Source organism: Kogia breviceps, chromosome 9 (genome assembly GCF_026419965.1).
Source record: "Kogia breviceps isolate mKogBre1 chromosome 9, mKogBre1 haplotype 1, whole genome shotgun sequence".
Taxonomy (NCBI): domain Eukaryota; kingdom Metazoa; phylum Chordata; class Mammalia; order Artiodactyla; family Physeteridae; genus Kogia; species Kogia breviceps.
The window spans coordinates 94,230,834-94,256,848 of record NC_081318.1 but is presented as its reverse complement, the minus strand read 5'-3'; the positions used below and the strand labels follow the sequence as shown (position 1 = coordinate 94,256,848).

General features: G+C 37.0%; 1 protein-coding gene across 4 annotated transcripts in view; it reads left to right on the top strand.

Moving 5' to 3' along the window:
• Positions 1 to 26,015, top strand: part of RELN (reelin) — a 539,216-nt gene that overhangs the window by 262,234 nt on the left and 250,967 nt on the right. For 3 of the 4 annotated variants that reach the window (XM_067042797.1, XM_067042796.1, XM_067042795.1), the window contains exons 1-2: positions 7,550 to 7,623; positions 23,251 to 23,347. In XM_067042797.1, coding sequence (XP_066898898.1) covers positions 23,297 to 23,347 — 51 coding nt within the window. In that variant the 5' untranslated portion in view covers positions 7,550 to 7,623; positions 23,251 to 23,296. Of the gene's footprint in view, positions 1 to 4,389; positions 4,423 to 7,544; positions 7,624 to 23,250; positions 23,348 to 26,015 lie in introns of those variants that run through there. The other variant, XM_059074483.2, reaches the window with a different exon arrangement.

Sequence of the window (26,015 nt, the reverse complement as noted above, 5' to 3'; positions counted from 1 at the left end):
CTTTTTCCATCCCCTCACCTTCAATCTGTATGTGTCCCTAGGTCTGAAGTGGGTCTCTTGTAGACAGCATATATAAGGGTCTTGTTTTTATATCCATTCAGCCAGTCTGTGTCTTTTGGTTGGTGCATTTAATCCCTTTGCATTCAATGTGACTATCAATATGTATGTTCCTATTATCATTTTCTTAATTGATTTGGGTTTGTTTTTGTGGGTCTTTTTCTTCTGCTTCTCGCTTAGAGAAGTTTCTTTAGCATTTGTTGTAAAGCCATTTTGGTGGTGCTGAATTCTCATAGTTTTTGCTTGTCTGTATAGCTTTTGAGTTCTCCATCGAATCTGAATGAGATCCTTGCTGGGTAGAATAATCTTGGTTGTAGGTTTTTCCCTTTCATCACTTTAAATATGTCTTGCCACTCCCTTCTGGGTTGCAGAGTTTCTGCTGAAAAATCAACTGTTAACCTTATGGGGATTAAGACAATGGTTTTTGAAGCTGGCTTTTTATCAGAATCAGCTGAGGAGGTTTTTAAAAATACAAATTCTGAGTTTCCATTCTCAGAGATTCTGATTCAGAGGGTAATTTCTAAATGGCCCCTTCCTGATGATTAGATTGGAGGTGGTTCAGTGAAAGATGCCATGTGCCAAAATTTCAGAAAGGGAGATATCAATTTGGGTAGACTCCTTAGATGAAAGAACACTAAAACGTAACATTCTCTTTATTGCATCCAGGTCTTAGTCACCAGAGTCATTTAAAGTCAAGTAGGTAATTTAATTGATGCATCTGAAGACATTTTGTTACTCTTATCTACCCATTGTACTGACTAGAGAATATTTCTGATAATTGCCATATTTTTTATACTTAATTTAACTAACTTATTTCCCAGTTTTTTTCAAGTTACATATTTTACAAATATCAGTATTATTTCCTGCCCATCTTAACAATTTATCCCATGAATACAGAGACCCCCTTTGGTAAGGTAGTTCATCTTGGACATTGTAAAATACTATGATATCCTAAGAAACACAGGAAACAAAAAAACATCCCTTTGGTCCAAGTCCCTTGTTAGGTGCTACAAAATCTCATTTCTTGTCTTTGCAGTGAACCTTCTTGAAAAAGTAGTTTGTACAGTAGTTGAGAGAGTTGCCGCTGAGGCCAAATTCCCTGGGTTCATCTACAGACCCTGCTTAACACTGTGCCTTGGTAACAGGATGTTCTCAGTAGATACCAGCTTTATTAGGATTATTTTGGCCTCTCCTTTAACCCTCTTCTCTCTTAAAACTCTCTCTTTTCCTTATATCCATAATGAAATGCACTCCTTCTTGGTCTCCTTTGCTAGCTCTGTTCTACCAGTCCCTGAAATGCACATTACCTCTTCATTTCACTCTTTTTTTTTTTTTTTTCCCCTATGCTCTCTCTGAGTGATATGCTGGTCTGCTTCCATGACTTCACCACCACCTGCATGATAATGCTTCCTTAATTGATGAACAGTACAGATCTCCCTCCTAGCTCTTGCTTGGAACTGTCCAATAGAAGTACAATGTGAGACACAGGTGTAATTTTAAATATTCTAGAAGCCAAATTTTAAAAATGAAACCAAAAAAAGGTAAATTTAATAATGCAGTTTAATTCACACAGAATATATAAATACTAAGTATTTCAATATAATATAATCAATATAAAATTGAGATATTTTACAGTTTTGTACTAATTATCTGAAATCTGCTCTGTATTTTACACTTAAAGCACATTTTTTAATTGAAGTATAGTTGATTTACAATGTTGTATTAGTTTCTGGTGTACAACAGTGATTCAATTCCATATATATATATATATATATATATATATATATATATACACACACACATACATATATATATATACACACTCTTTTTCAGATTATTTTCCATTATAAGTTATTACAGGATACTGACTATAGTTCTCTGTGCTATACAGTAGGACCTTGTTGTTTATCTATTTTATATATGGTAGTGTTACAGCACACCTTAAGTATTGGAATACTTGGTCTGTATTAAGATCTTTTAAATAAATAAATAAATTTATTTATTTTTTTATGGTTGTGTTGGCTCTTAATTGCTGTGCGAGGGCTTTCTCTAGTTGTGGCGATCAGGGGCTACTCTTGGTTGTGGTGTGCGGGCTTCTTATTGTGGTGGCTTCTCTTGTTGCAGAGCACAGCCTCTAAGCATGCGGGCTTCAGTAATTTTGGCAAGTGGGCTCCGTAGTTGTGGCTCATGGGTTCTAGAGCACAGGCTCAGTAGTTGTGGTGTGCAGGCTTAGTTGCTCCATGGCATGTGGGATCTTCCTGGACCAGGGCTTGAACCCACGTTCCCTGCATTGGCAGGTGGATTCTTAACCACTGCTCCACCACGGGAGTCCTGTATTAAGATTTTGTAAATTTTACCTTTGAAAACTGTATTCACCTATCAAAGTATTCCATACCTACTTAAAGGTCTTTCAATAACTGAGTCGAATATAAAAAAAATATTTTCCTTTAATATCCATACCCACCTTGACAAGATTTCTCCATCTTTTTTCAGAAGAGCTGATTTAACTTTGGTACAAAAACATGTCAGTTTGAAAACTATGTCTGTCCAAGTAAATTCATTTACTCTTGTGTCAGCATAGTATTATTAACATGGGATTCACAGGGATATTACATAAGTTGAAAAGCAACTCCAAAATTATCAATATCAATAAGAAATTCTTCAAATATTTTTGGAGTTCTTTGCAGACAATTTAGAAAATTGTCAATTGCAATTAAAATCTGCATACTGATCATATTAGGAAAATATGTAAAATCATTATTTATTTGTGTGTTGGAGGTTTCAATTTCAACATGAATTCTCTTAAGTTTTCCAACTACCTTGCAAGTAAACTCTTGCTTTCCTTGAGGCTTCAAGTTCAGTTCACTCATATGTAGTGTGATATTAGTGAGGGAATGTGCATCCGTGTGCCTTGTTTTTGTCATTGGTTATTGGATAATTGGCAATTATTCCTTTTGTTTCAAAAAATCTTAGAGTTAACAGTTCAGATAATCCTTGTAAAACTCCTCATAACCAATAACCTTTGGCATAAGACACAAAATCATTAAATTTTTCTTCTGGGTTTTTTTTTCTTATTTCTTGATTTCCGTAAACTAGTGATGATTCAGAGCATTTGCATATGTATTCTAACAGCTGTATCTATGACACTATCCACAGAATCTACATAAAACCGAGCACAAGCATTTTCAATATGTATAATATGTTGGTATGCAGCAGTAAGACAAACATCAGTCTCTAGTTTTAAAATGCTCTTAAGTCTGGATTTTTCATCTAACATAAGTGAAGCACTGACCATCGTGATAGAAACTAATTTTTTTAATATTCAGCTGAAGTTCTTTTTTAATGAATGTAAAAGATTTAAAAATATCTGTCATGAGTTCTAATTTTTAGGTAGTGAATTAGCAATATTTCTTCATAGATTTGTAAGTCCTTTGAGAAAAAAACATAACCAAAGTATTAATTGGCCAGTGTCCCTTATTTCCTAATTCTTATCAGAGTGCCCTTTTGTAAAATGCATATTTGCACTTGCACTCCTTTGCTGATAAATGTTCAGGAGATCATCATGCTTCCATGGTAAAATCCAAATTCCTTAACATTCAATTCCATGATCTTGGCCTCCCAATCTTACCAACTTCACTTTTCCACCCCCTCCTCTTATACTTCCTTCTAGTCATGCTGAAATTGTTGTGGTTCTTGTGAAAGGCCATTGTCTTTTACCTCTCAATGCCATTTCACTTTCACTCCAGAAAGAAGCACATCTCCCCTCCCTTACCCCCACCTATCTTCCTCCTGCTAGTCATTCAAAACTCAGCAGCCTCTCCTGACAACCCTCTTCTCCTGGGCAGCCTGGAATTAGTATCCCTCCCTTGTCCCCCTTTTCACCCCAGGACCTCTGAACACTCTCCCATAGCACTTATTACACTATATTGTAGTTGTCTCCACCAGATGGTAAGCTCTTTGAGGGCAAGGATGGTGCTTTTTGTCTCTTTACCTCACACCCACAACAGCCCATGTCATGTAATGGGTGCCCACATCACATTTATATTGTGTGTTTCAAGGGATACCTGACTAAACTTGCATAATAAATAACTGCCCTGTATGTAAGGGGTTCTGCTTTTCACTTTTACTTTTAAATATAATGAATAGTGAGTTGGACCTCTTATTTTAGGATGTTAATTGGCATTTTCTTCTTACTCCTCTGAAAAGGTTCTATCTAGCCATTTAATTTGTTTAGTATGAATAAGTTTTGTAACTGTGTTTGTGATTATTTATTAATGGATTTTGCTCTTGTTGCTAATCAATCATTCTTTCCCTTTTTCTCTCTCGGTCCAGCTCCAACAGAGGCCACTATGCACCCACATCTAGGTAAGTGTTTGAGACCCCGATGTCACTGATCTTAGTACTAGATCTACTTGTTTCACTCCTCTGCCATGTAAGCAGGTGATACAGAGGTGAGGAAACTCTCTGCCCTCTCTGGTTCGCTGATCATTCACTGAAATAAGACTCAGGTCCAGATTATGCCTGAACCCGGGACCTCACCTTATGAGGTGGTCCAGCTGCCCAGCTGGGGCTAATGGAGGGACTTTTGAACCTGTTAGTACATTTATCCTTGGGATCCTGTTGAGTGTGATCTTTTGACACAGTGTTCTAATGCTGAAATTTCCCCAGAGCCCCTACCCATCATAAATAGTAGAGCATGGAGGCAATGGGCAAGGAGCTATGAGTATGGAGGAGTTGAGATCATTTCAGGTCTGAGATATCTGCTCAAAGTAGTATTGGGTTGTAAAAAGAGAAATAATTTGGCCATTTCTTCAAAAATTAAAATGAGGTTGTTTAAATAACTAAATGCTTTTTTTAACGGCACCATGTAAAGTTGCCACCTCTCATTTTTCTCATGATCTTTTCATTCTGCCATGTACTTAGTGGGCCACAGTTCTTGAGGCAGGGTTGTATAGTGGTTAATAGCACAGATTTGAAGCCAAACCACCTGGATTTATCTCACTTTCACCACTTGCTAGCAACGTGATATTGGGCAGCTTATTTAACCTCTCTGTGCCTCAGTTTCCTCATCTATAAAATGGAAGTCCTAATAGTACCTACCTCCTATGGTTGTTATGAGGATTAAATGAATTCCTATTTGTAAAGTATATAGTCAATGATATAATAATGTTTGTAAAGAAATAAATACATGAACAAATAACCATAGAGGCTTACCCATGCCTTTGTAAAAAAAAATCTCTAGAAAGCAAATAATCTTTAAGAGTTAAATTTGTCATAGGTGACAGTGAAGACTTATTTTAAAAGCAGTTTCCTACACACACTATTTAATAAGAATGAAAAGAAGTCATCCTAGCTGGCTCCAGCTTTTTCAGATGTCTCTCACTGTGGGACTTGCAGGTGGGTCAGTATTTGTCTCTTGGGCTTTCTCTTTCAACCTATAAACCCAATTAATTTATTTTTCTCTTTGGCAAATCTGCCTTGAGAAGCTCTACTTTTATGTAATGCTACAGCTTGGGGCTCCTCTTCTTTGGCAGATGAACGCAAGCACTTAGAAGCATGCCTTCTAGCAGCCAAGGCAGGCTGGTGACCCGCAGTGGCCCAGCTGAGCCTCGATCAGGTTGAGTATTTGAGAGAGTGGTACCCTGTAGGCATTTCAGGCACTGCATCTAATTGCTCAGAGGAGTCATTAAATCACTCCCATGCACAGAAGACATCACAGTGTTCTCTCCAGCGTAAATCCATATTCTCCCTGTTGTCAGGCCTAAGGCTTCAAGTCTGAACAGCCATTTCTCTCAATACATGCTGATTCACTGGTTTCCCGGACTTCGTTATGTGCTTACCTGCTGGCATACCCGGTACAAAGAGGGCGAGGATGGCTGCAGGTGGCAAAGAGAATTTGGAAGTGTGCTTCCTGATATTTGGAGGTGATTTTAATTACCCAGTGATTTCAGTGAATTATATTCAAGTGAGCCCCCAAAAAGGGTAAAATGTCACTTTTTAAAAAAATTTAAAAATTTGGTTACGTTTTATTAATCAGATCATATGATTTTAATTTTCCCGAAAAGCATGTGTAAACTAGTCCAAACAAATTTATTCAGACCCATAGCATTTATATTAGCTGAAACAAATTTCCCAAGCAAATCATGGGAATCAGATGAAGTTTTTGAGCACTAAATTCATTTCTTACAACTCAAGTAGAAATAATTATCATTCCTCATACAACCTTAAAAATGAGCCTACTTACATTGTAGTTGGTCATGAAATTGTTTTTACTTGTCCACTCTCTGTTCACTGGAAATATCACATACTCTACAGTTTATGAAAACATTCTTTGCTTTTGGCATGACCCGAGTTCTTCTGTAGCTTAAAAATAAGTATTTAATACAATCTCAAGTGTAATGATAATATATTTAAAACTATGTATGGTTCCCTGGCATTCTGCCTGACTTCTAACATGACTTTATTTGGGAGTTTTACTTATTCATGTAGATAATTTCTCCTGTGAAGCTCTAAGGGGGGAAAATGTTAACAATTTGAAGCACATTAAATAAAAATTGAGTGAATATATGGAATGAGAGAAAGCAAGCCAGGGCAAGAGGGATAGTAGGAAAGAGAAGAGGAAGTGGGTTAGTAAATACCAGCAATGTTAGCTGACAATAAATAGTCACAATGTTCTGTTCCCTTCAATGCTCTAAAATGAGTTAGACACTGACCTTGTTCTGGGTGTGTCGAGCTATGAGGGGCAAGTCTTGGGTGACATCTCCTTGTAGGTTAGTGCTGACCTTGGTCTTCCCACCTCTGCAGCCTGGTGACACCTTGGTAGGGTTCTCTTTGGGGGCTCTGGTTTCCAGACTTCTAAACAACAGAGTTACTCTTTCACTTAGTAGTTTAGGGACAAATCAAATATAATCACCTTTTCATTTAAAATCCAGTTTTAGGGGGCTTCCCTGGTGGCGCAGTGGTTGGCAGTCCGCCTGCCGATGCAGGGGACGCGGGTTCGTGCCCCGGTCCGGGAAGATCCCACATGTCGCGAAGGGGCTGAACCCGTGAGCTATGGGTGCTGAGCCTGCGCGTCCGGAGCCTGTGCTCCGCAATGGGAGAGGCCACGGCAGTGAGAGGCCCGCGTACCACAAAAAAAAAAAAAAAAAAAAAAAATCCAGTTTTAGGGCTTCCCTGGTGGCGCAGCAGTTGAGAGTCCGCCTGCCAATGCAGGAGACACGGGCTCGTGCCCCGGTCCGGGAAGATCCCACATTCCACGGAGCGGCTGGGCCCGTGAGCCATGGCCGCTGAGCCTGTGCGTCCGGAGCCTGTGCTCCGCAATGGGAGAGGCCACAACAGTGAGAGGCCCGCCTACCGCCAAAAAAAAAAAAAAAAATCCAGTTTTAATTTAAAATACTGTTATTCCTCATAAATGCAGCATGTTGACTCTTTTGTGTAGCTAAATCTATTGTTTAGTATAATCCTTTTCTAAATTTTTGTTCTTTTAGCCGAAATTCATAGCGACAGTATTATCCTACGAGATGACTTTGACTCCTACCACCAAAAGGAATTGAATCCAAACATATGGTAAGTTTGGTGTGTATACATGCCTCACTTTGGTCTGTATAATGCAAAAAAATTTTCTTTTAATTTAAAAAATGATTCTGGCTGCTCCTTTGAAGTAGTTACATAAAATGAAATTGCTCTTTAGCTCTAAGGTATCAGTGAGAATTGTTCAACTAGCGAACTGGGCTTACTGTCGCCTGCAGAATGTCTATTTCTTTTTCTTTTTCTTTTTCAATTCAGCATGGTGATTTTATTTTATTTCATTTTTTTAAACATCTTTATTGGAGTATAATTGCTTTACAATGGTGTGTTAGTTTCTGCTTTATAACAAAGTGTATCAGCTATACATATACATATATCCCCATATCTCCTCCCTCTTGCATCTCCCTCCCACCCTCCCTATCCCACTCCTCTAGGTGGTCACAAAGCACCGAGCTGAAGAATGTCTATTTCTTGACTTCTTTAAGAACTGAATCTAGATGCCCCTCAAAGCCATGGGTGTGATCAGTTTTTTTTTCAGTTGTACAAGTTTTTTACATAGAAAACATTATGCTTTACTATGTCTAATAATTGCATTTTGCCAAACGAAAGAAGGGAAATGGTTTATCTGAAAATGACAGATGATTTGAGTCATACTTCCAAATAACTTCTATGTTATTGGATTACCTCATTTATACTCCAGTCTTTCCTTCCAAGACTGTTTAGGGGCAACTCCATGGGATTTTGGAGGGCAAAGAAGTAATGAACCAAAATGCATTCGTTAGAAACTTGTTGAACACATAAATGGATGCATGAATTTGTTGGCAGTTTGTTGTATTTTTGCTGATTTTGGAGAAATGTGTCTATCCACCCAGACCTATAGTCTGCGTAATTTGAGAGAATATATGAATGTGGATTTTCTGTGGTGCTAAATGTTTTTGTGTACATGATTAAGAGTTCAAGATAAATTAGAAACTCTAATGTAATCAAGTTGCAAACAAAATCCAAGCAATACTCAAGACTAGAAAGAGAATAAAACCATTTCATCCTCAAATATCAGAGTATGGTATTCGTTTGCTTTTCCTTATTTTCATTGTTCAACAAATATCAAGCAGTAATTATTTTATTTATATAGTACGTTAAAAAGGGATGTGGTTCCTTCTCTCAAACAGCTTATAGTTCTGTAGAGGAGACACTAAAAACATATTTTTAAAAAGCTTATAATCCAGGATAGAAATCCTTAAGTGTAATAGAGGATTACAAATAGCATACTGCAGTTCTGAGAAAGGAGGTTTGACTCAGAGTTTCTTGGAGAAAGTGGTCCTTGACCTGACAGTTGAAGATGACGTACAGATTTAGAGAGTGTTGGTGCTTAAATATAGACAGAGAAACTTTTTATGTCTTTTCTAGAAAGAAATATAGATCTAGAGAATGTAAATACACAAAAAAATCAGACTAGACAGAGATATAAAGTCTTAAAATTGATATGCCATTTAAATAAATAATTTATCAACAAAATTTCACTTCCCTCTGAACATATCCTAAATATAAATTTCCTAAAATAAATTGAAAATCTTTTTTAAGAAAAAGCCAAAAAAAAAGAAAAGAACTTTCTAAGCACTAGTTTTACCCAAGAAAAATTCTCTAGTTCTCCTCACATTTGGCTTTTTTATATCCCATTAGTATAAATGTTATCAGATGATTTGTTTCGTTCAAGGCAAGTTCATTTCTGTCAAGCTAATTCATTTTCTTCAGTGAGTTTTCTTGACAAATACAAAATGTGACTTTTATGTGGTCCAAATTCTGCTGTTTTTAAAATCAATAAAACATGATTGATTTTGCTTCACCCATTTTCATGACTGGTCTGATAGATGCTTTCTTGACCGAAGTTATGGATTTTATGTCCCTTTTACTTAAGCTATGGTTTTTCCTAATGTTTTAAAAAACCTTTTATTTACTTTAAAAAGCCACATACTTCTCTGTTTTCTATCAAATGTGCTTCAGAGTAATTTTACTTTATCCCTTATTGCCCACAATCTCCTTCATCTAGCCTCTTTAAAATTAAAAACAACAAAACAAAAAACAAACAAAAACTATGAAGCTCTCATCATTTGAGAGATGGCTTTGTTGAACAAAGGTGGCGGGGGTTTTGAGATCAGGCTGGTCTGGTTTGACACTTGAGCTAACCACTTGCCAGCTGGGTATCTGAGAAAAGCAAAAAGCTTACTTTACCACTCTGAGCTCTGTTTCCTTGTCAGTAAAAGTGAGCCAAATACTGTCGTAACAGCATTGTTGTAAAGTCTGATGAGCCTGAAAAGGTCTGGCACCTCGCCTGGTGTATTGACGCTGCTCAGTACAAATCAGTTCCCTCCCCGCCTCTCTTCCTCTCTCTCTCTCTCCTTCCCTGCCTTTCTGTCTTCTTCCCTCCCTCCCTCCCTTCTTCCCTTTCTTTCTTCCTCCTGTGGAACATCTGCACATTGGTCTACGTGCCTCCCCTAAGCCCAGATGTGACCCCAAATCATTATTATTAAAATACTCTTAAGCCAGTTTATGTAAGTGAGTCCCCAAGTCTTCCCTCATTGTATTTGGATGAAAAACAGACTTCAAATTAAATATATCTGTATTATATAATATATGGAATATAGATTAATGACAATACAGCAGAGTCAGAGAGAAGGGGAAAATGAGGGTATTAGATGCTTAAGCTCCCTTAAAATAGACATAAGCTCCCTAAAGTTAGAAACAAATACAATCAAATATTCCATTGAAATATTTCCAATAAAGTAACAAAGTCCTATGTTGGTTTGGAATCTCATAGGCAGTTTTCACTCTCCTGACATCTCTGTTCTCTTGGTATACATATTGCATGTCAGTTTTGTCCCTTATGATATTGTCTTTGATTTTTTTTACCCCATGGAATTAGAAACCACTGGGCAGCTTTGTGGCACCTGAAAAGGAGAATCCTTGCTGACAGCTTATAACTCTTTGCCACTACCACTCACCACCAGATAGAAAGGAGCATGAGGCCTGGTGTGCTGCTTTTGGACAAATTCCCGAGACTCAATAATCACTCAATAATTTGCTACAAGAGAAAAACATGCTTTTATGAGCATATTTCTTCCGTGGAATTTGAAAAGCATCATATGCATTATTTAACTTGTACTTTTTAAGGACAAGCAAAGGGAGAAATTATGAAACTAAAGTCCCATCTGTGCAACAATGGGGAGAGAGATCAGTTTAAAAGTTAATCACTCACAGCTTATTTGCTTCCATTGACTTCATCTAATGAAATCAACTTTTTTTCCACTTCATTTCATGTAACTTTTGATATCCAAATTTCTTATCTTCTGTACAAATGACTGTACACAAAAAACAAGGAACATAAAACAATATTACTATTATTATGAATGAACGTAACAACCAAGTTATTATTCCGAGCGTATGACGGCAGTTGGAATAGAGCCAAGAAACTTTTTTACACCAACTCAATATTGAATGTACTGTCTCTCTGCTAAGTTTAAATATTAGATGTGATTTAAAAATTAAATGTACTTGGTGAAAAGTTCAATAATATTAAAAAATAATAAAAATAAACCTTCCTACACTAGATCTATATTCCCTCCCTCTAGAGGTATCAACTGTTACCAGTTTCTGCCAGTCCTTCCAGAAATTGTTTAGGCTTACGCAGGTGTCACAGTTATGAATTCTGTCTACAAACTTGGGTATCAGAGAAATAAAACTTTATTATTTTTATAATCCAACTTAATTTCTTTTCACTGTCCCCCTTTTACCAGTGGTGAAAACTTTAATTTCAGTCAACTTTGGCTTGCCCTCTCCCATTTTTCTGGTGTTGTTGCTAAGTTTCAGAGAGTTTATTAGTTCAAAAGCAACGGGTAGGGTGGGGATGCACCTCTGGTCCCCCAGTCCTCTGTTCCTGCAGGTGCTCACTGAATCTTCCCTATCTCATCCAGTTTGTGGTGACTGGTCCACACAGGTAGCCTTTGCACCTGTCCTAACCACTCCTTCCTGGCAATTGCTCTGTTTTGAGCCCCGCTTGAGGGAATGAAAACTGCTGCTCCTGGGCCTGGACTGGGCTTGTCTTTGTGATGCTCTGATGTGCTCTCATGCCGCTGTGGTCTTTCTGCCTCCCTGAAATGTAGAGTATAGGATACTTCTGCTCTCTGCCCCCCAGATCTCTTTGGGGCTCTGCCAGAGAAGTGACCTTTTATCTCCCATTCTCTCAGCCACTTCTGATTGCTTTGTTTGAATGAAAGATGAGAAGTAAAGTTACAAATGAAGACAACGGCAAAACCCCTTCATGGGAATATAGTGGTGCCTTAGGTTTGATGAGAGTGAGGCTTCTCCACTTTAACTTTGCCCTGATGCTGGGCTGCATGCAGGTAGACCTCTGAACCACAATAGTAACTTCTTCTGTTCAACTGTGCCATTGAACCCAAGTGGGTGAGAGAGAGTGTGGATGGAGCAACACCGACTTATCAGCACTACTGACAAGTCTCCCTTATCAAGTGTGCTCAGTGTGATTACACTCCTGAAGATGGAGGGGGATCAGTAGGGTCTTGTTCCTATAGAGACAGCCCTACAACCAAAAAGAAAAAAAGGTAGGAAGAAAAACGTCATATAACTAAATTTAGAAGGAAAGTAAGAACCTACAAATACGCTCTATCTCAACATTTCACTTAAGCATCTACTACTTGTGTCTCAACTACAGTTTTATAGTTTTTTTAAAATCTTTATTGAATTTGTTATAATATTGCCTTTGTTTTTTTCATGTTTTGGTTTTTTGACTCCAAGGCATGTGGGATCTTAGCTCCCCGACCAGGGATTGAACCTGCACCCCTTGCATTGGAAGGTGAAATCCCAACCACTGGACTGTCAGGGAAGTCCCCGTAGTTTCTTTTTTTTTTTTTTTTTTTTCCGTATGCGGGCCTCTCACTGTTGTGGCCTCTCCCGCTGCGGAGCACAGGCTCCGGACGCGCAGGCTCAGCGGCCATGGCTCACGGGCTTAGTCGCTCCGCGGCATGTGGGATCTTCCCGGACCAGGGCACGAACCCGTGTCTCCTGCATCGGCAGGCGGATTCTCAACCACTGCGCCACCAGGGAAGCCCCATAGTTTCTTTTTATGTATTAACTATTTTAGTATGATATAAACACTGCCAGTATTCCATATGAATGGAGAGAAATCTTGATTTTTTTTTATTATAAAGAAATACACCTCTTAGCCCAAAACTGGGAACATCCCAGGTACCCATAAACAGGAGAATGGATAAACAATGATACATCCATTCAGTGGCCTACTACTCAGCAATAAAAAGGAATGAATTATTGATAGTTGAAACAACATGGTTGGATTTTTAAAATATTATGTTGAATGAAAGAAGGCAGACCCAAAATAGTTCTTACTGTATGATTTCACTTATATGAAATCTAGAATAGACAAAATTATCTAAAGTGCTAGAAATTAGATTAGTGATTGTCTCAGGGATGGGAAATTGACTGGGAAGGGGCATGAGGAACTTTCTGGGGTGATTAATACATTATATATAATCTTGAGGGAGCATGGATTACACAGATGTATACCTTTGTCAAAACTTGAGATCCATATATTACACTGTGTGCAAATTTACCTCAATAAAAAATTTCAGGGCCTTCCCTGGTGGCGCAGTGGTTAAGAATCCGCCTGCCAATGCAGGGAACACGTATTTGAACCCTGGTCCGGGAAGATCCCACATGCCTCGGAGCAACTAAGCCCGTGTGCCACAACTACAAAGCCTCTCTCTAGAGCCCGCGAGCCACAACCACTGAGCCCATGCACCACAACTGCTGAAGCCCACGCCTAGAGCCCATGCTCTGCAACAAGAGAAGCCACCGCAATGAGAAGCCCAGGCACCGCAACGAAGAGTAGCCCCCTCTTGCCCTGCAAGAAAGCCTGCACACAGCAACGAAGACCCAACACAGCCAAAAAACTAAAATAAATAATTTTTAAAATTTTCAACAGTAATAAAAAACAGTGAGAAAAGTTAAGAAATAGGAGACATTTCTGATTCATAACTTGAGTTAAAAAGAGTTCAAAGAGAGGGAGAGAGAGTGTTAAAGGAACTAAAAAAGTGAATGAATTTTTAAAAACATTTTAAGTTTTCTTAAGGGGTGTCTTTACTCTCTAAGCAGTTACAAAGTCTAGAAGGAATCTTTGTTTTGCTTAACAGATTATCCCTTTAATGCTTGTTTTCTGAAGATCACAGAAGGCATCCAGAGCTATAATATCACTAGGCTCTGATGTTCTATTGGGAAATGTGGGACTGTTAGAACACATGATGACAAATAGCAACTAGAAGACAACAGATGTTTCCCCTCCAGCACAATAATAGCAGAGATGTTCTATTCAGCAGAGATCAGGGAAGAACAAGAGTCACTCGTCAGAAGAAGCATCTTAGATGAATAAGTTGTGATGCCGACAGGGATACGAGACATCAAGAAGAAAGACACAAATGAAGTTGTCTCAGATCCTATGGCAAATGAAGACGTCTGTCAATTGGCTTATCATACAGAAAGCCCCACAATTTACAGCTGAGGAAGCTAAAGCTGTGGCTGGCATTGCACAGGGTTGCTTGAATCAAGAAAAGACTAGGACATCTCCATTTTTATGTGTAAAAGATCATACTACAGGACTAGAGAAATTGAGATCACAGACTCTGCTGCATGTAATATTTTCTTGAAAATACAGATTTATTGGAGAAATTATTCAGAAATGGAGCAAAAAGTTTGGTGAATTGGCTTATTAAAGTTTATTTGCTTTGAGAAAAATAATTATCTGAACAAAGACTCTAAACAGACTGAAATTTTAGTTTGCAGGTGAGTTATTCTGGCTGGAGCTTTATTTATTCAGTGATGAGTAGATTAGCCCATAAGAGAAAAGAAGTCAAGTGAAGAGTAAAACTACTTCAAAGTTCCTTAGTATCTTGGAGCCCTCATTTAGAACTACAGCAGAGGGGACTCCATTTAGTAGCCAAGCGTGAGAACCACAATGTAAATGGAGCTTCCAGGTAATCAGAACAAAGTATTAATAAATCTGATGAACAATGTCACTGGGAAAAAACTGGATAAAAGTGCATCCACTTTGCTCAGTGTCTACCAGGCCAATGGGCAGTAAGACTTGGAAGACAGTGTTGGGTGAAGGAGGGCACTAACCACGGGCACCAAAGGCTCCACATCACTGCTGAAGGAGGTCCAAGGGATTTCTTTGTAATGATCACTTGGAAGACACATCACCTAATAGGCTTCCCCGTGTAACATGGAACATACACCTTATAGGTTTTCAAGACCAGGTGACTACGGGAGATCGTGAGTAGGTGAGAAAAGTCTGGCAAAATAAATATTTTATTGGATGACACACCTTTGCCAGAACTTCTAATATATCACTGTATTTTGGGGTTGTGGAATTATAATTTGATTTTTAGGGTTTAATGGTCCAATATTCTGATCTTACGTGCATCTTTGTCTCCTTTTTCTCTCATCTTTTCCCTCTTGACTTCACTTTTTTCTACTGTCTCTCACTCTCTCTTCTCTTTTGTTAATAACTTTTTTCTCTTATTATTAAACTCTCCTCTAACCTTTGTCCCTTGCTTCCTCCCCCTCCTTCCTCTTACCATGATGTAATTGCTCTGGGGAAAACTTCATCTACAATAGAAAGGTTAACCAGGAGGTGTCCTACTAATAAAATAAGTTGTGAATCTGGAGGCTTATTATTTCCTTCTTTAATCTCTGTTTTATATGACAGAAATAAGAACTCACTCAGTGGAGTTAAATGTCAAGTACATTTGAAACAAGTGAGAAAATATTTCCTCAAGCAGTATGTAGTGGAATTCAGCATAGTAGGAGGTCAGAATATTGCATGCAGTAGTAAGGTATAGAAGGGTTATTTTTAATCCAAATAATATTTGCCATTATACCTGTTAGCAAAGAAGGGATCAAATTTTTAAACTCCCTGGTGAAATAAGAAGAGTTCTCTTACCTTCCTCAGTGAGAAGTAATGAGAAAGAATGAGCTATAAATGGAGTTTGTCATTTTCACATTTAGAGCATGTGTTAGCTCCTTAGAAAAAAGGCATGGCATCGTTGAAAGTGATATTATTCTCTGTCTTATAGAGTGAACTTTCCGTGCTGTTTTTCTAAAAATATTCCACATTTACAAGGAGAAGAGGATTTTACAAGGGTTTTTTTTTTAAGCTTGATCTTTCACAAGTAAATAGTCTCGCTTTTTTACTATAAAACATTGTCTCCTTGCTGTAAAATATGGTAAAAGTTGAGTGTTCTGCTAGTTGAGGTTTTTTTTTTTTTAATTTTTATTGGAGTATAGTAGATTCCTTGTTGAGGTTTGAGTGGAAATTACAAGGAGCTCCGACGTCTCCAGAAGAAGTCAGCTGACTGCCCAGCTCCCACAGAGCTGACAGGGTCCTATTTACTTTGGTGGATTCACCAGTCCCTGATCTGGCCTTGTGCAAGCCCACACATCAGATGGTGTCAGCACATGCGGTGTGAGCTGTAACTGAGGGAAGAGACTTGTTATCTTTGGGTCAGGAAATTATAAGAGATTTCTCTTTTCTCTTTCCATTTTTAATGTACTTTTTATAATCAGATCAAATATTTAAATTATTTTAATATCTCTGTTCAGAAATGCTGGTGAATAGACAGTTCCGACTCATAGAATACCAGACACTGAATCCTTCAGAGGCAATAAATTATGGATAGATAATACGATGTCCTCGGTCTTGGGGACAAACGGCATATATCTCAAATGAGAATTTGATGATAACTGATTGTCACTGAGTTTCCAGGTGATTAACTTGTTTCAGCAGAGTGACTGACTAAAGGCTGAGTGATTTCACTCTGATCTAAAAAGAAGAATGAGCTGCGTACTGAGACTGCTCTTGAGAAAATAATATTTTAGTTATTTATGTATTGTTATCAGGATGATGTCACCACCAACCATTCATAAATCTTTGGTTGTGCGAAGGAGCCCAATTTTCTCATTAATCCTCCTCCTCTTTCCTGTGTCCTGAAAGTCCTGTGTGAGTCACTGCAGGACATGGGGACTGCAGGGAACTCCAGCGACATTTCACTCCAGCTTCCTCTGTGCCTCCTGAACAGGGGCTTTGGTGTGTTTTCCAGCCTATTAATTTTAAAGTCATGATTAAAAACAGAATTATACCTTCAGAAGTGTGCTCTCTGCAGCACAAATGCACATTGAATATAATTCCTAAACAGAAACAGCCACCTAAATGATGAAAAACAAAGACAGAGAATTGTCCCCAAAATAACAAGTTTCAAACTGCCAAGGAGCTTGTTAGAGTGAAAAACAAATCTTGGTTCAAAGCATTTCTTTTTCTTTTATGTTTCCAGTTGGACCCTAGATGTGTTGGTCAGCAAGTACCTGCCTTCATCCTTACTGATTCCTTTATGTTTTCGTTAGTGAAAAAACGGTAGTGTGATAGTGTGTATATAAAATAGGGATGAATTATGTAAGGATGTACATAACCAAAGGAATATTGAATTTGATTATGTACTTTTGTCCAGTGAATTCATTCTGAACATTTTCTGTGAAGTCCATGACATTTCTCTTATTTTTGTACATTTTCATTAGCAAAGCAAAATCCCTTATCCTATAAATGAAAAAAAGAACTTTTAAGAAAAGACATTGTAGCTCTTCCAGGTAAACTCTGATAGTAAAAATGATGACAAACGTTTTTGAAATGCACATGAGTTTTGTAGAATTAGAGTTCTTTTCTTGGCTGCATTAGAGTGGAGTAAGAAGAATATTGGACAAGGAGTCAGGGAATCCAGCCTCTAGTCCTGTTCTGTCATTTGTAAAATGAGGGGGTGATGAGACTCGGTGATACTTCAGATGCCCTGTAACCCGAACGACCAATGATCTGTGAACTGTAGTAACAGATGAGATTCATGTGGTATCTAAGCGTGTGATAAATAGGTTCAGAGAGGGCTCAATATATTCAGGCTTTGCCTGGTCTTCGGGGATAGCAAACATTTCCCTTAAATTGTCTTTTAATCATATTGTTTATGGCAGGTTATATTTTGAGGTGGGCGATTCATATGATGTGCTGTGGTATTTGTCAGATTCTTATGTTCTGTTTTTCATATTGAGAAAAGGAAAAAGAGGGGGGAAATTTTCTTAGATTAGAGGAATATTTGGTATTACTTTTACTCTTAAGCAGAGAAGCAATTCATTTCTAATCCTTAGCCTGGGAGGTCACATTCCTTTTTAAATTGAAAAATAAAAGTCTACTTAACTGGGATTATTTAAAACTTCTTCTTCCCACCAATCTCTGAAGAATATATTACCTAACTTTACAGAACGTATCATTTTCTTGAGAAAATTCGGTTGGGAGACCACAGTTTAAATGTTAGAAATAAATAGCACTTTTTTTTTGCTCCGAGCCTAAAGAAAATTGGACTGCTCATTATCCAGCAACTTGAACCCTTATTCTTAGGAACAACTCATAAGGGAAGAGTAGAATTTTAGACTACTAGTATTATTCACAGAGAGCACCCATTGGGGTTAGGTACCTAACCCTACTCAACCAAGTTAACTTGTTAGACACAGGGGCATTCTGAGAAAGACAGGAGGGAAGAACTCAGGCACTCAGAGAACTTAGGCATTGCTTTAGATTCTAGGATGAGCCAAGAATTCCTGTTCTTGAAATTTGGATGCTTATTTACATCTGTAGGTTTTTAAAACTTACCTTGTTTTTCTGAAATGGATCACTATTTCCTTCTGGGAAGCCATGACTCCTAGTTGCCCTTTGTACTATTTGGCCTCCATCAGAGTCATTGTGTTCATCATGAATTTGTGATTTTTCTTTTCCTTTATGATGATGGCATTCATGTAAGTGGCTGTACAACGCTTAACTTTAATGGTAGAAAAAATATTAGGAAGGTCATATTATAGCCTCACTGTTAGAAAAGTCACCTTGATGGGCAGCACAAAAATATTAGGATTGTTAGGAACATGAACAGAAATGAACCCACTGCCAGTAATCATGGAAAAGTATTCAGGGATAGCCTCAGATTGATATGCACTGAAGGGTCACGATGATAGTTGGAGCTTTCCAGAAACCAGACTAAGGATATAGTTGTTCCCCAGGGATCCATTCTTGGACCTCTACTTTTCTCACTTAGTATATCCTCCCCTCTCCCCCTGGCCCCCAATAATATGCACTCCTATGATTTCAACCATATCTTAAATTGTCCTGTCAGTGCTGATCTCCTTTCCCTGAAGTTCAAATACATATAATCATTGTCAGCTGGTCATCTCCAGTTGTCAGCATAACCAGAAGAGCAGTCAGTTTCCAAGCTCTGTAATTCCCTAGAGTTGAGCTGTCCAGTATGGTAGCCACTAGTGACATGCAGCTATTAATCACCTGAACTATGGTTAGTCTGAAATGAGATGTGCTGTAAGTGTAAATACACCCCATAATTTGAAGACTTTTTATGAAAAAAGAATGTAAACTATATCATTAATAATTTCATATAATTACATATTAAAATATAATTTGAGTATACTGGGTTAAATAAAACGTATCATTAAACTTAATTTCACCTATCCTTTTTTATTTTTAATGTAGCCATTAGAAAGTTGAAAATTACATATGTGGATCACATTATGTTTCTATTAAAAAGTGATACTCTTTTCTTCATCTCCACCTTATTTCAAGGCACTATTGTGTCCTACTTGTGTTATATCAACAGTCCAGTCTTTTCTACCGCTAATCCATTATTTGCTAGAGTAATTTTCCTAAAAGTTGGATCATATCATGACTTTGGAAACAGAATAGTAGGAGTTTGAATCCCAGTTCTATAATTTTCAATCTGTGTAACCTTGGACAATCATTTAATGTCTCCAAATCTCAGTTTTAGCATCCTCTAAATGTGGACAAAAATAAAGTCAGGGTATATGAATTATTTGAGGCATTGTTAGTAGAGTTCCTAGTGCAGTATCTATCACTTGGTAAATGGAGCATGAGACCTTCCGTGAACTGGCTGCCACTTTCCAGCCCCATCCTTTGCCACCCTCTTCATGTACCAGTGTGGTTCCAGGCACACTAACACACTGAAGTAGCAGTTTTACTTGTATCATAATCTCTGCATTCCTTGTGCCCTATGACACCATCACCTTTCTTCTTTGATTAACTCCTGTTTCTCATTCAGGAGCAGTTCTGGGACCACCTCCTTTGGGAGCTCTCCCTTACTTCCTTAGTCTAAGTTAGGTTCCATCACAGCCAGCGTGTACTCCTGTTATAAGGAGTGAGGAGCTATGGAAAACGTAATGGGTGTTGGAATTAGCAAGTCCTGGGTCCAGATTGCCAGTCTGTCAACCTTACAGCTGTAGGATTCGAGCAAAATGCTTACCTTCTTTGAAGCTTAGTTTTCTTATTAGTAAAACGAGGACGCTGATAACTATCTTATAGAGAAGTTGAGAGATTCAAATAGGCTTTAGAATATCTGGCACATAATAGGATGCAGTAAATAGCTATCATTGCATTGGCACCCTATATTTTAATTGTGTGCTTGTTTCCCTGCCTTTCCTTCTAGAGTGTAAACTCCTGGAAGAAAATAATACTGTTTTTTGTTTTGGTCTTTGTACCACTAAAGCTCATCATAGTGCCTATAGGTTCTCAACATAAGGTTGTTAACTGTAAGAATGAATTAATGAATGGTAACTGAATAAATAACACCGTTGGCATCTAAGAGTGGGTTGGATTTGACCACCCAGAGGGATGTGCTTTCAAAATAAATTACAATTAATTATGTTGACAAACCCAGACATACTGTGAGAAATTCAAGCAAAGGTCATTTAAAAGACCTTGACAAGAAGCTAACGGATTTGTTTCATCAATCCTTGGTGAAGCCATTGTACCTCCAGGTAGCAACAACTCAGTGAATAATAGCTGGTAATTCTAAACCTTTAAGTTTCAACAGGGTACCAGTGCCTTTGTAATTTTATTTTAAGTTTCTGGAGCTATACAGCACAACAAAGAAAGGTCCAGAGGGGTTTTTGAGCCAAGTGAGAAGGCTGTATCTGATTGCCTTTTTCTTGTGTTTATTGTTTTTTTAACTCCTGTTATTCCACAAAATAGAAGTGATTCTCCAAAAACATCAAACATCTGTGATTTATTCACTGGTTCCCGAGTGCCAGGCTGTAGGCTACCTATGCTAGAATCACCTTTAAACAATATACAAATATCTAGGCTGCACATGAATCCTATGTAATCAAAACTGTGGGTGGGGCTTCCCTGGTGGCGCAGTGGTTGAGAGTCCGCCTGCCGATGCGGGGGACGCTGGTTCGTGCCCCGGTCCGGGAAGATCCCACATGCCGCGGAGCGGCTGGGCCCGTGAGCCATGGCCGCTGAGCCTCCGCGTCCGGAGCCTGTGCTCCGCAAAGGGAGAGGCCACAACAGTGAGAGGCCCGCGTACCGCAAAAAAAAAAAAACTGTGGGTGATGGAGACTTGTAATACATGTATTTATACAGATACAGTTTTTCTGATATACAGGTGATTTGGGGAGTGCTGATCAATATTTATAGATAGAACGATTGCTATGAGAATTCAAATATCAGACCTCGGACTTCACATCAACATTGATGCTTTTAGTTTAGAATCACTGGCGGAAAATGGCAGATAGTCATTGTGAGGGTTGAGCAATCTTAATTTCTCTCTGTCAAAGCTTATATTTCTTTTGAGCCATTTCACAATGCCTTGGAGACCACATAATCCTCATCTATCAATAAGTAAGAAGCACACTATAATTTCAGTGCTACTTCTCTGTACTTTTATCATCACACTCCTTGGGAAAAATTAATGTATAGTTTTAAGAATAGAAAAATAGTAGTAAGAAGTTCATGTAGTAGGTTCCCTGTGGGGAAAAACAACTAATATACCTGTTTTGGATGAAAATGGTAGAAATCCATAATAATCATAATAGCTAACACTTATGCTAACGCTTACATCATTCTTGCTCTATTTGAAGTATGCCAGGCTCTATTTGAAGTGCTTTAGATCTTAGGCCTTAATAATAGTTCTGTTTATGAAGTTGCCTTATATTTATTCACTCATTCAACAAATATTTATGGAATACAACATGCCAGGCATAAAATGGTGAACAAGAGACATATTTGTTGCCCTTATGAAGCTACTACTATGCCTCTTCTAATGTCAAGGACATTTTATTAGAATCTTGCTTCACAGTAATCAAGAGAAGATTTAAATCTCCTACTAAGATTTGAAATACTACCTTTTAAAATTCCATATCAGAAGTTGTTCTGTGTTTGTTCTTAAAAAAGCAAAGCTTCTTGACATTGTTGATCTCCTTTGTATAGGAACACAGCTCAAAAGATTAGAATAATTTATTCCATGCAATACACATATAGGAAAGACTTCTATTTTTTTGCCATGTTTTTACTTAGTTATTGTGCTTCTGCCTCTTGGCTTTATGGGCTATCTGGTATCTTTTCACCCTTTTGTCTTCTTCCTATTTGAATAGGGCTTCCTGCTCCCTTTTTTCTCTGAGATTAGCAAACAGCTGAAAGGACCTGATACAATGATCTTCAAAAACAAAGGGCATGGTGCCCTTTCCATAATGTTTGGCACCTAGAATGTGAAAGTCTTTGAAAATGTCCTTTCTGCATGAAATACAGCTCTCATGTGCTTTGAGGTTCAGACTGAGGAAACATAATTCTTTCTTTGTACATGTAATGATTCTAGGTTGAAGTGTCATGATGCAAAACATTGTCAATGTTATTGTAAATATGCAAAGTCAAATCCAGAATATTCATATTGTCAATTTATACTGAAGACATGAATATATTTATTTTTGAGGTTCTGTCCTAAGGTTTTATTAGCCACTTCACTTTATAATAATAAAGCAACTAATTAAATTATTTGCAAGGTTGACATTAACTCAGTCTCCAGAATTTTCTTGAATTAGAATTTGTGTTTATTTCATATTACTATGTGGATTAAGTACAATCTGATTCCATTATTTTTTACATAGTATATTTCGTAGACATGCAGATCTATTTGAGGACAGTTATTTTAAACATTGACATTAATCATAACTCAAAAGAAAAAGGTTTAAAATTTGTAAAACACCTTTTGATTTCAGAGATATGGTTTTAGTTCATTATATAAATGTATATTACTTTGCTTTATCTTTCATATTAGCAAAATACTTGTATTGGGCATAGTATATTATGTAATGATTGACAATAATACCAACGGCCATTAAGTGCCTACTATGAGATTGATTCTGTACTCTGTGTTTTATATACATTCTCTCATTTAATCCTCATGATAACTATGTGATATTTAGGTCAATATTATTTTCCTCATTTTACAGGTGAGAAAACTGAAAGTTTGAGAGGTTAAGTAACTTGCCCACCATTGCGAGTAACTGAAAGAACAAATCTTTCTGTTTTTATGTTTCTAAGTGTTATGGTATTTTATACAAAATACCATTATCTTCCTCAAAATGTTGATTTCAACTGAATAACAACAACTATTACATCTTTCTTTACCTGAGTGATAAACCACATTGTGCTACTTAGTTCACATCCTGAGGTTGTGTTCTATGTTCCCACAGGGTTGAATGTAACAACTGTGAGACTGGAGAACAGTGTGGTGCAATTATGCATGGCAATGCTGTCACCTTCTGTGAGCCATATGGTCCAAGAGAATTGGTAAGCACGTGCTATTTATGTACATTATTCGAAATACATTGTCTTTACTGAACTTTGTGCCAACAAAAGGTTTTCCTACCCAATTCCAGTTCAGATGAAAATTTGCATTATTATTTATGAGTCCTATTGCAAATATCTCAAAATTAGCAGCAGTGATTTTATAATTTATTTTCAAATGTAAAAAATAAAGAATGCAGTAATAAAATTGGCAGCATCAATGGATCTCATTAAACGTGGTACATCATTGTGATTATATGCCTTTTTAAAAATATGGGTATGACAGGCATGACATATGATATATATGACACACATATATTATATATATATATCATATCTAAATAATTTGTGACTTTATAAGTTCTTGTATAAAGCTTTACTTTTACACTTCTTATTTTCTCCTTGCAAGCCAAAAATATTAGATGAGCAATTTTATCACATTATTTTTAAACTTTGTTTCCTAACCACCTAGGAACTTTAATGAGTTTTTTTTTTAATGAAAGAGCACACTGAATAAACCAGTTTTTTAAAAATTTTGGTTTATGCCAAATTGTTCAGTAGTAGGTTACTTTAATTTAGATGATTAGATTTTGCTTGCCAAAGGTAAGTCCTTGGATCATATGTAAAATGAAACATGAGGATTCTAAATTGAAAGCAATAAAACCACTAGCCATCAGCATTGTGGCTGGTGAGCCTTTTGTTGTCACTTGGTACTTCTTTCTGGCACCAAGACTACCTTCATTTCACATTCTTGAAAAAGGATATAAAAGCAATTGTTGAGTTGTACTTCTAGCTCAATTTCTGTGCATCTAATTTTCTTTTCGCAACATCTCTTATGCTTTGCTTTTCTGCTTTGTGACTTGAGTTTCAATGCCTCTCCTTTTTTCTCCCACATCTTCCTTATGACTGAGTTTTTAGTAACAAAGTTGTGTTTTTCACCCCTCCATCACACATTATGTTTCCAATTCATTAATTTAAAAAGTTGCCAAAAGACTGGCTTCCACAGTAAAAAGGAGGAAAAAAACCTTGCTAGGTAATTAAAAGATTTAGTTATCAAATTGTGAAAGTCAATTAGTTTTTATAACATGGTTCTTATTTTATGCTGCTTGAATACCCCTTTCATGGCAATAGATAAATTTAATTTATTAAACATACAAGCTTCAGAACATTGACAAATTGAAGAGTTTTTAGTTGAAATTAGAACACAAACAGAATTAATTGGATGCAAATTAAAATAATAGGTGCTCATAATTCAAGTCTTAACAAGATATTATAATATTCCTGCAGACAAATGTGACTCTGTAGTGAAATTCTTCTTGAAAAAATAGATTTGCTAGTACATCTTAAATAATGTACCATGACTGAATTAATTATCTATAAACCTTAAAACAAAATTAAATTTTTGTCATAGTTAAGCTTAGAATAAATGCCTATTTTAGAATGTTCACCCATTCAGTAATATTTCTGGAAATGCTTGGTAAATTCTTTTTTGTTTCTGATTAATAAGAAATAAACATATCTAAGAATATAATGCCAGAATTCATATTTCTGTAACATAGCAACTGAAGTATCTAGTTTATTTGATCCCATGTAATATATTTAATCCTGAAGGTTTCACTATATCCCAGTTTATTTAGCATTAGAGTTTATACACCCAATGGGCTAGTTTTGAATTGTGTTATATAATTAATGTGAGATCAGCGTTTCAACTAAAAAGGAAAATATTCAAAATAATTATCTTTATCCAAGAAAGGAAAAAACATACACAGATTTATATTTGTGTCATAAGTATTTTCCTAGGATGAATTGTGTTGTAGACTCAAAGGGAATAGAATGAAGATACATTAACAAAGATAAGGATGGCATCTACATTTTACACACTAGCAACTTCTAATTTCCAAAAATTTTTATACCGTATTGGTGTCCCAGGAGCAGAAATATATATTGTACCCAAGTTGTGTTTACAGAAGAAAGATCAATATCGAAAGAAAAGTGATGAATTCAGTGGTCAGTAAACGTGCTATTGTCCACTAAAATTCAAATATTTGCACGGCACTTCAGAACTGAATCCAGTTAAAACAGTTGTGCGTGAGAAATGATGAAAGTTATCAGCCCCAAACATCACTTTTTTAAAAACTATACTTTAACATTTTTCATAAATCCAGTTCTTACTGAAGTTGTGAAACGAAGAACCACCGACCACAGTTAAAGAACCTTAGTAGGTTAATGCTTTATTTTTTTAAATGCCTAAAAGAGTATTTCCATTTTGTGAATTTAGTCAAATGGCTATTTCATTTCAATAAAACCCAGAGCCAGTGAGAGGTGGTACATTTCTGTTTCTACTGCTGCTCTGCTGTTCAGTCCTCACACGCTTCACTACTTCAGGGAAGTCTCCATATTTCAGGGGGTGGCACCTAACTTGATTCATTTTGCTGGTCTGAAATGAAGGTAATGAGGAACTCATATACCCACTCCTTTAAGAGAAAATGTGCTCTCTCAGAGCTTAAAACAAAAGTAGTCATGTTACTCTTCATTTTTTAAAAATAAAATATTTGCTCAATTCTTCTCTCATATTTGGAAATGCATTTTAGTTACAAGGAGGAGTTTGGGCTAAAACAGGATTAAACCCGGTAAAAATTTGCAGGGAAGAAGTGTAGAATGAACAGCCTCA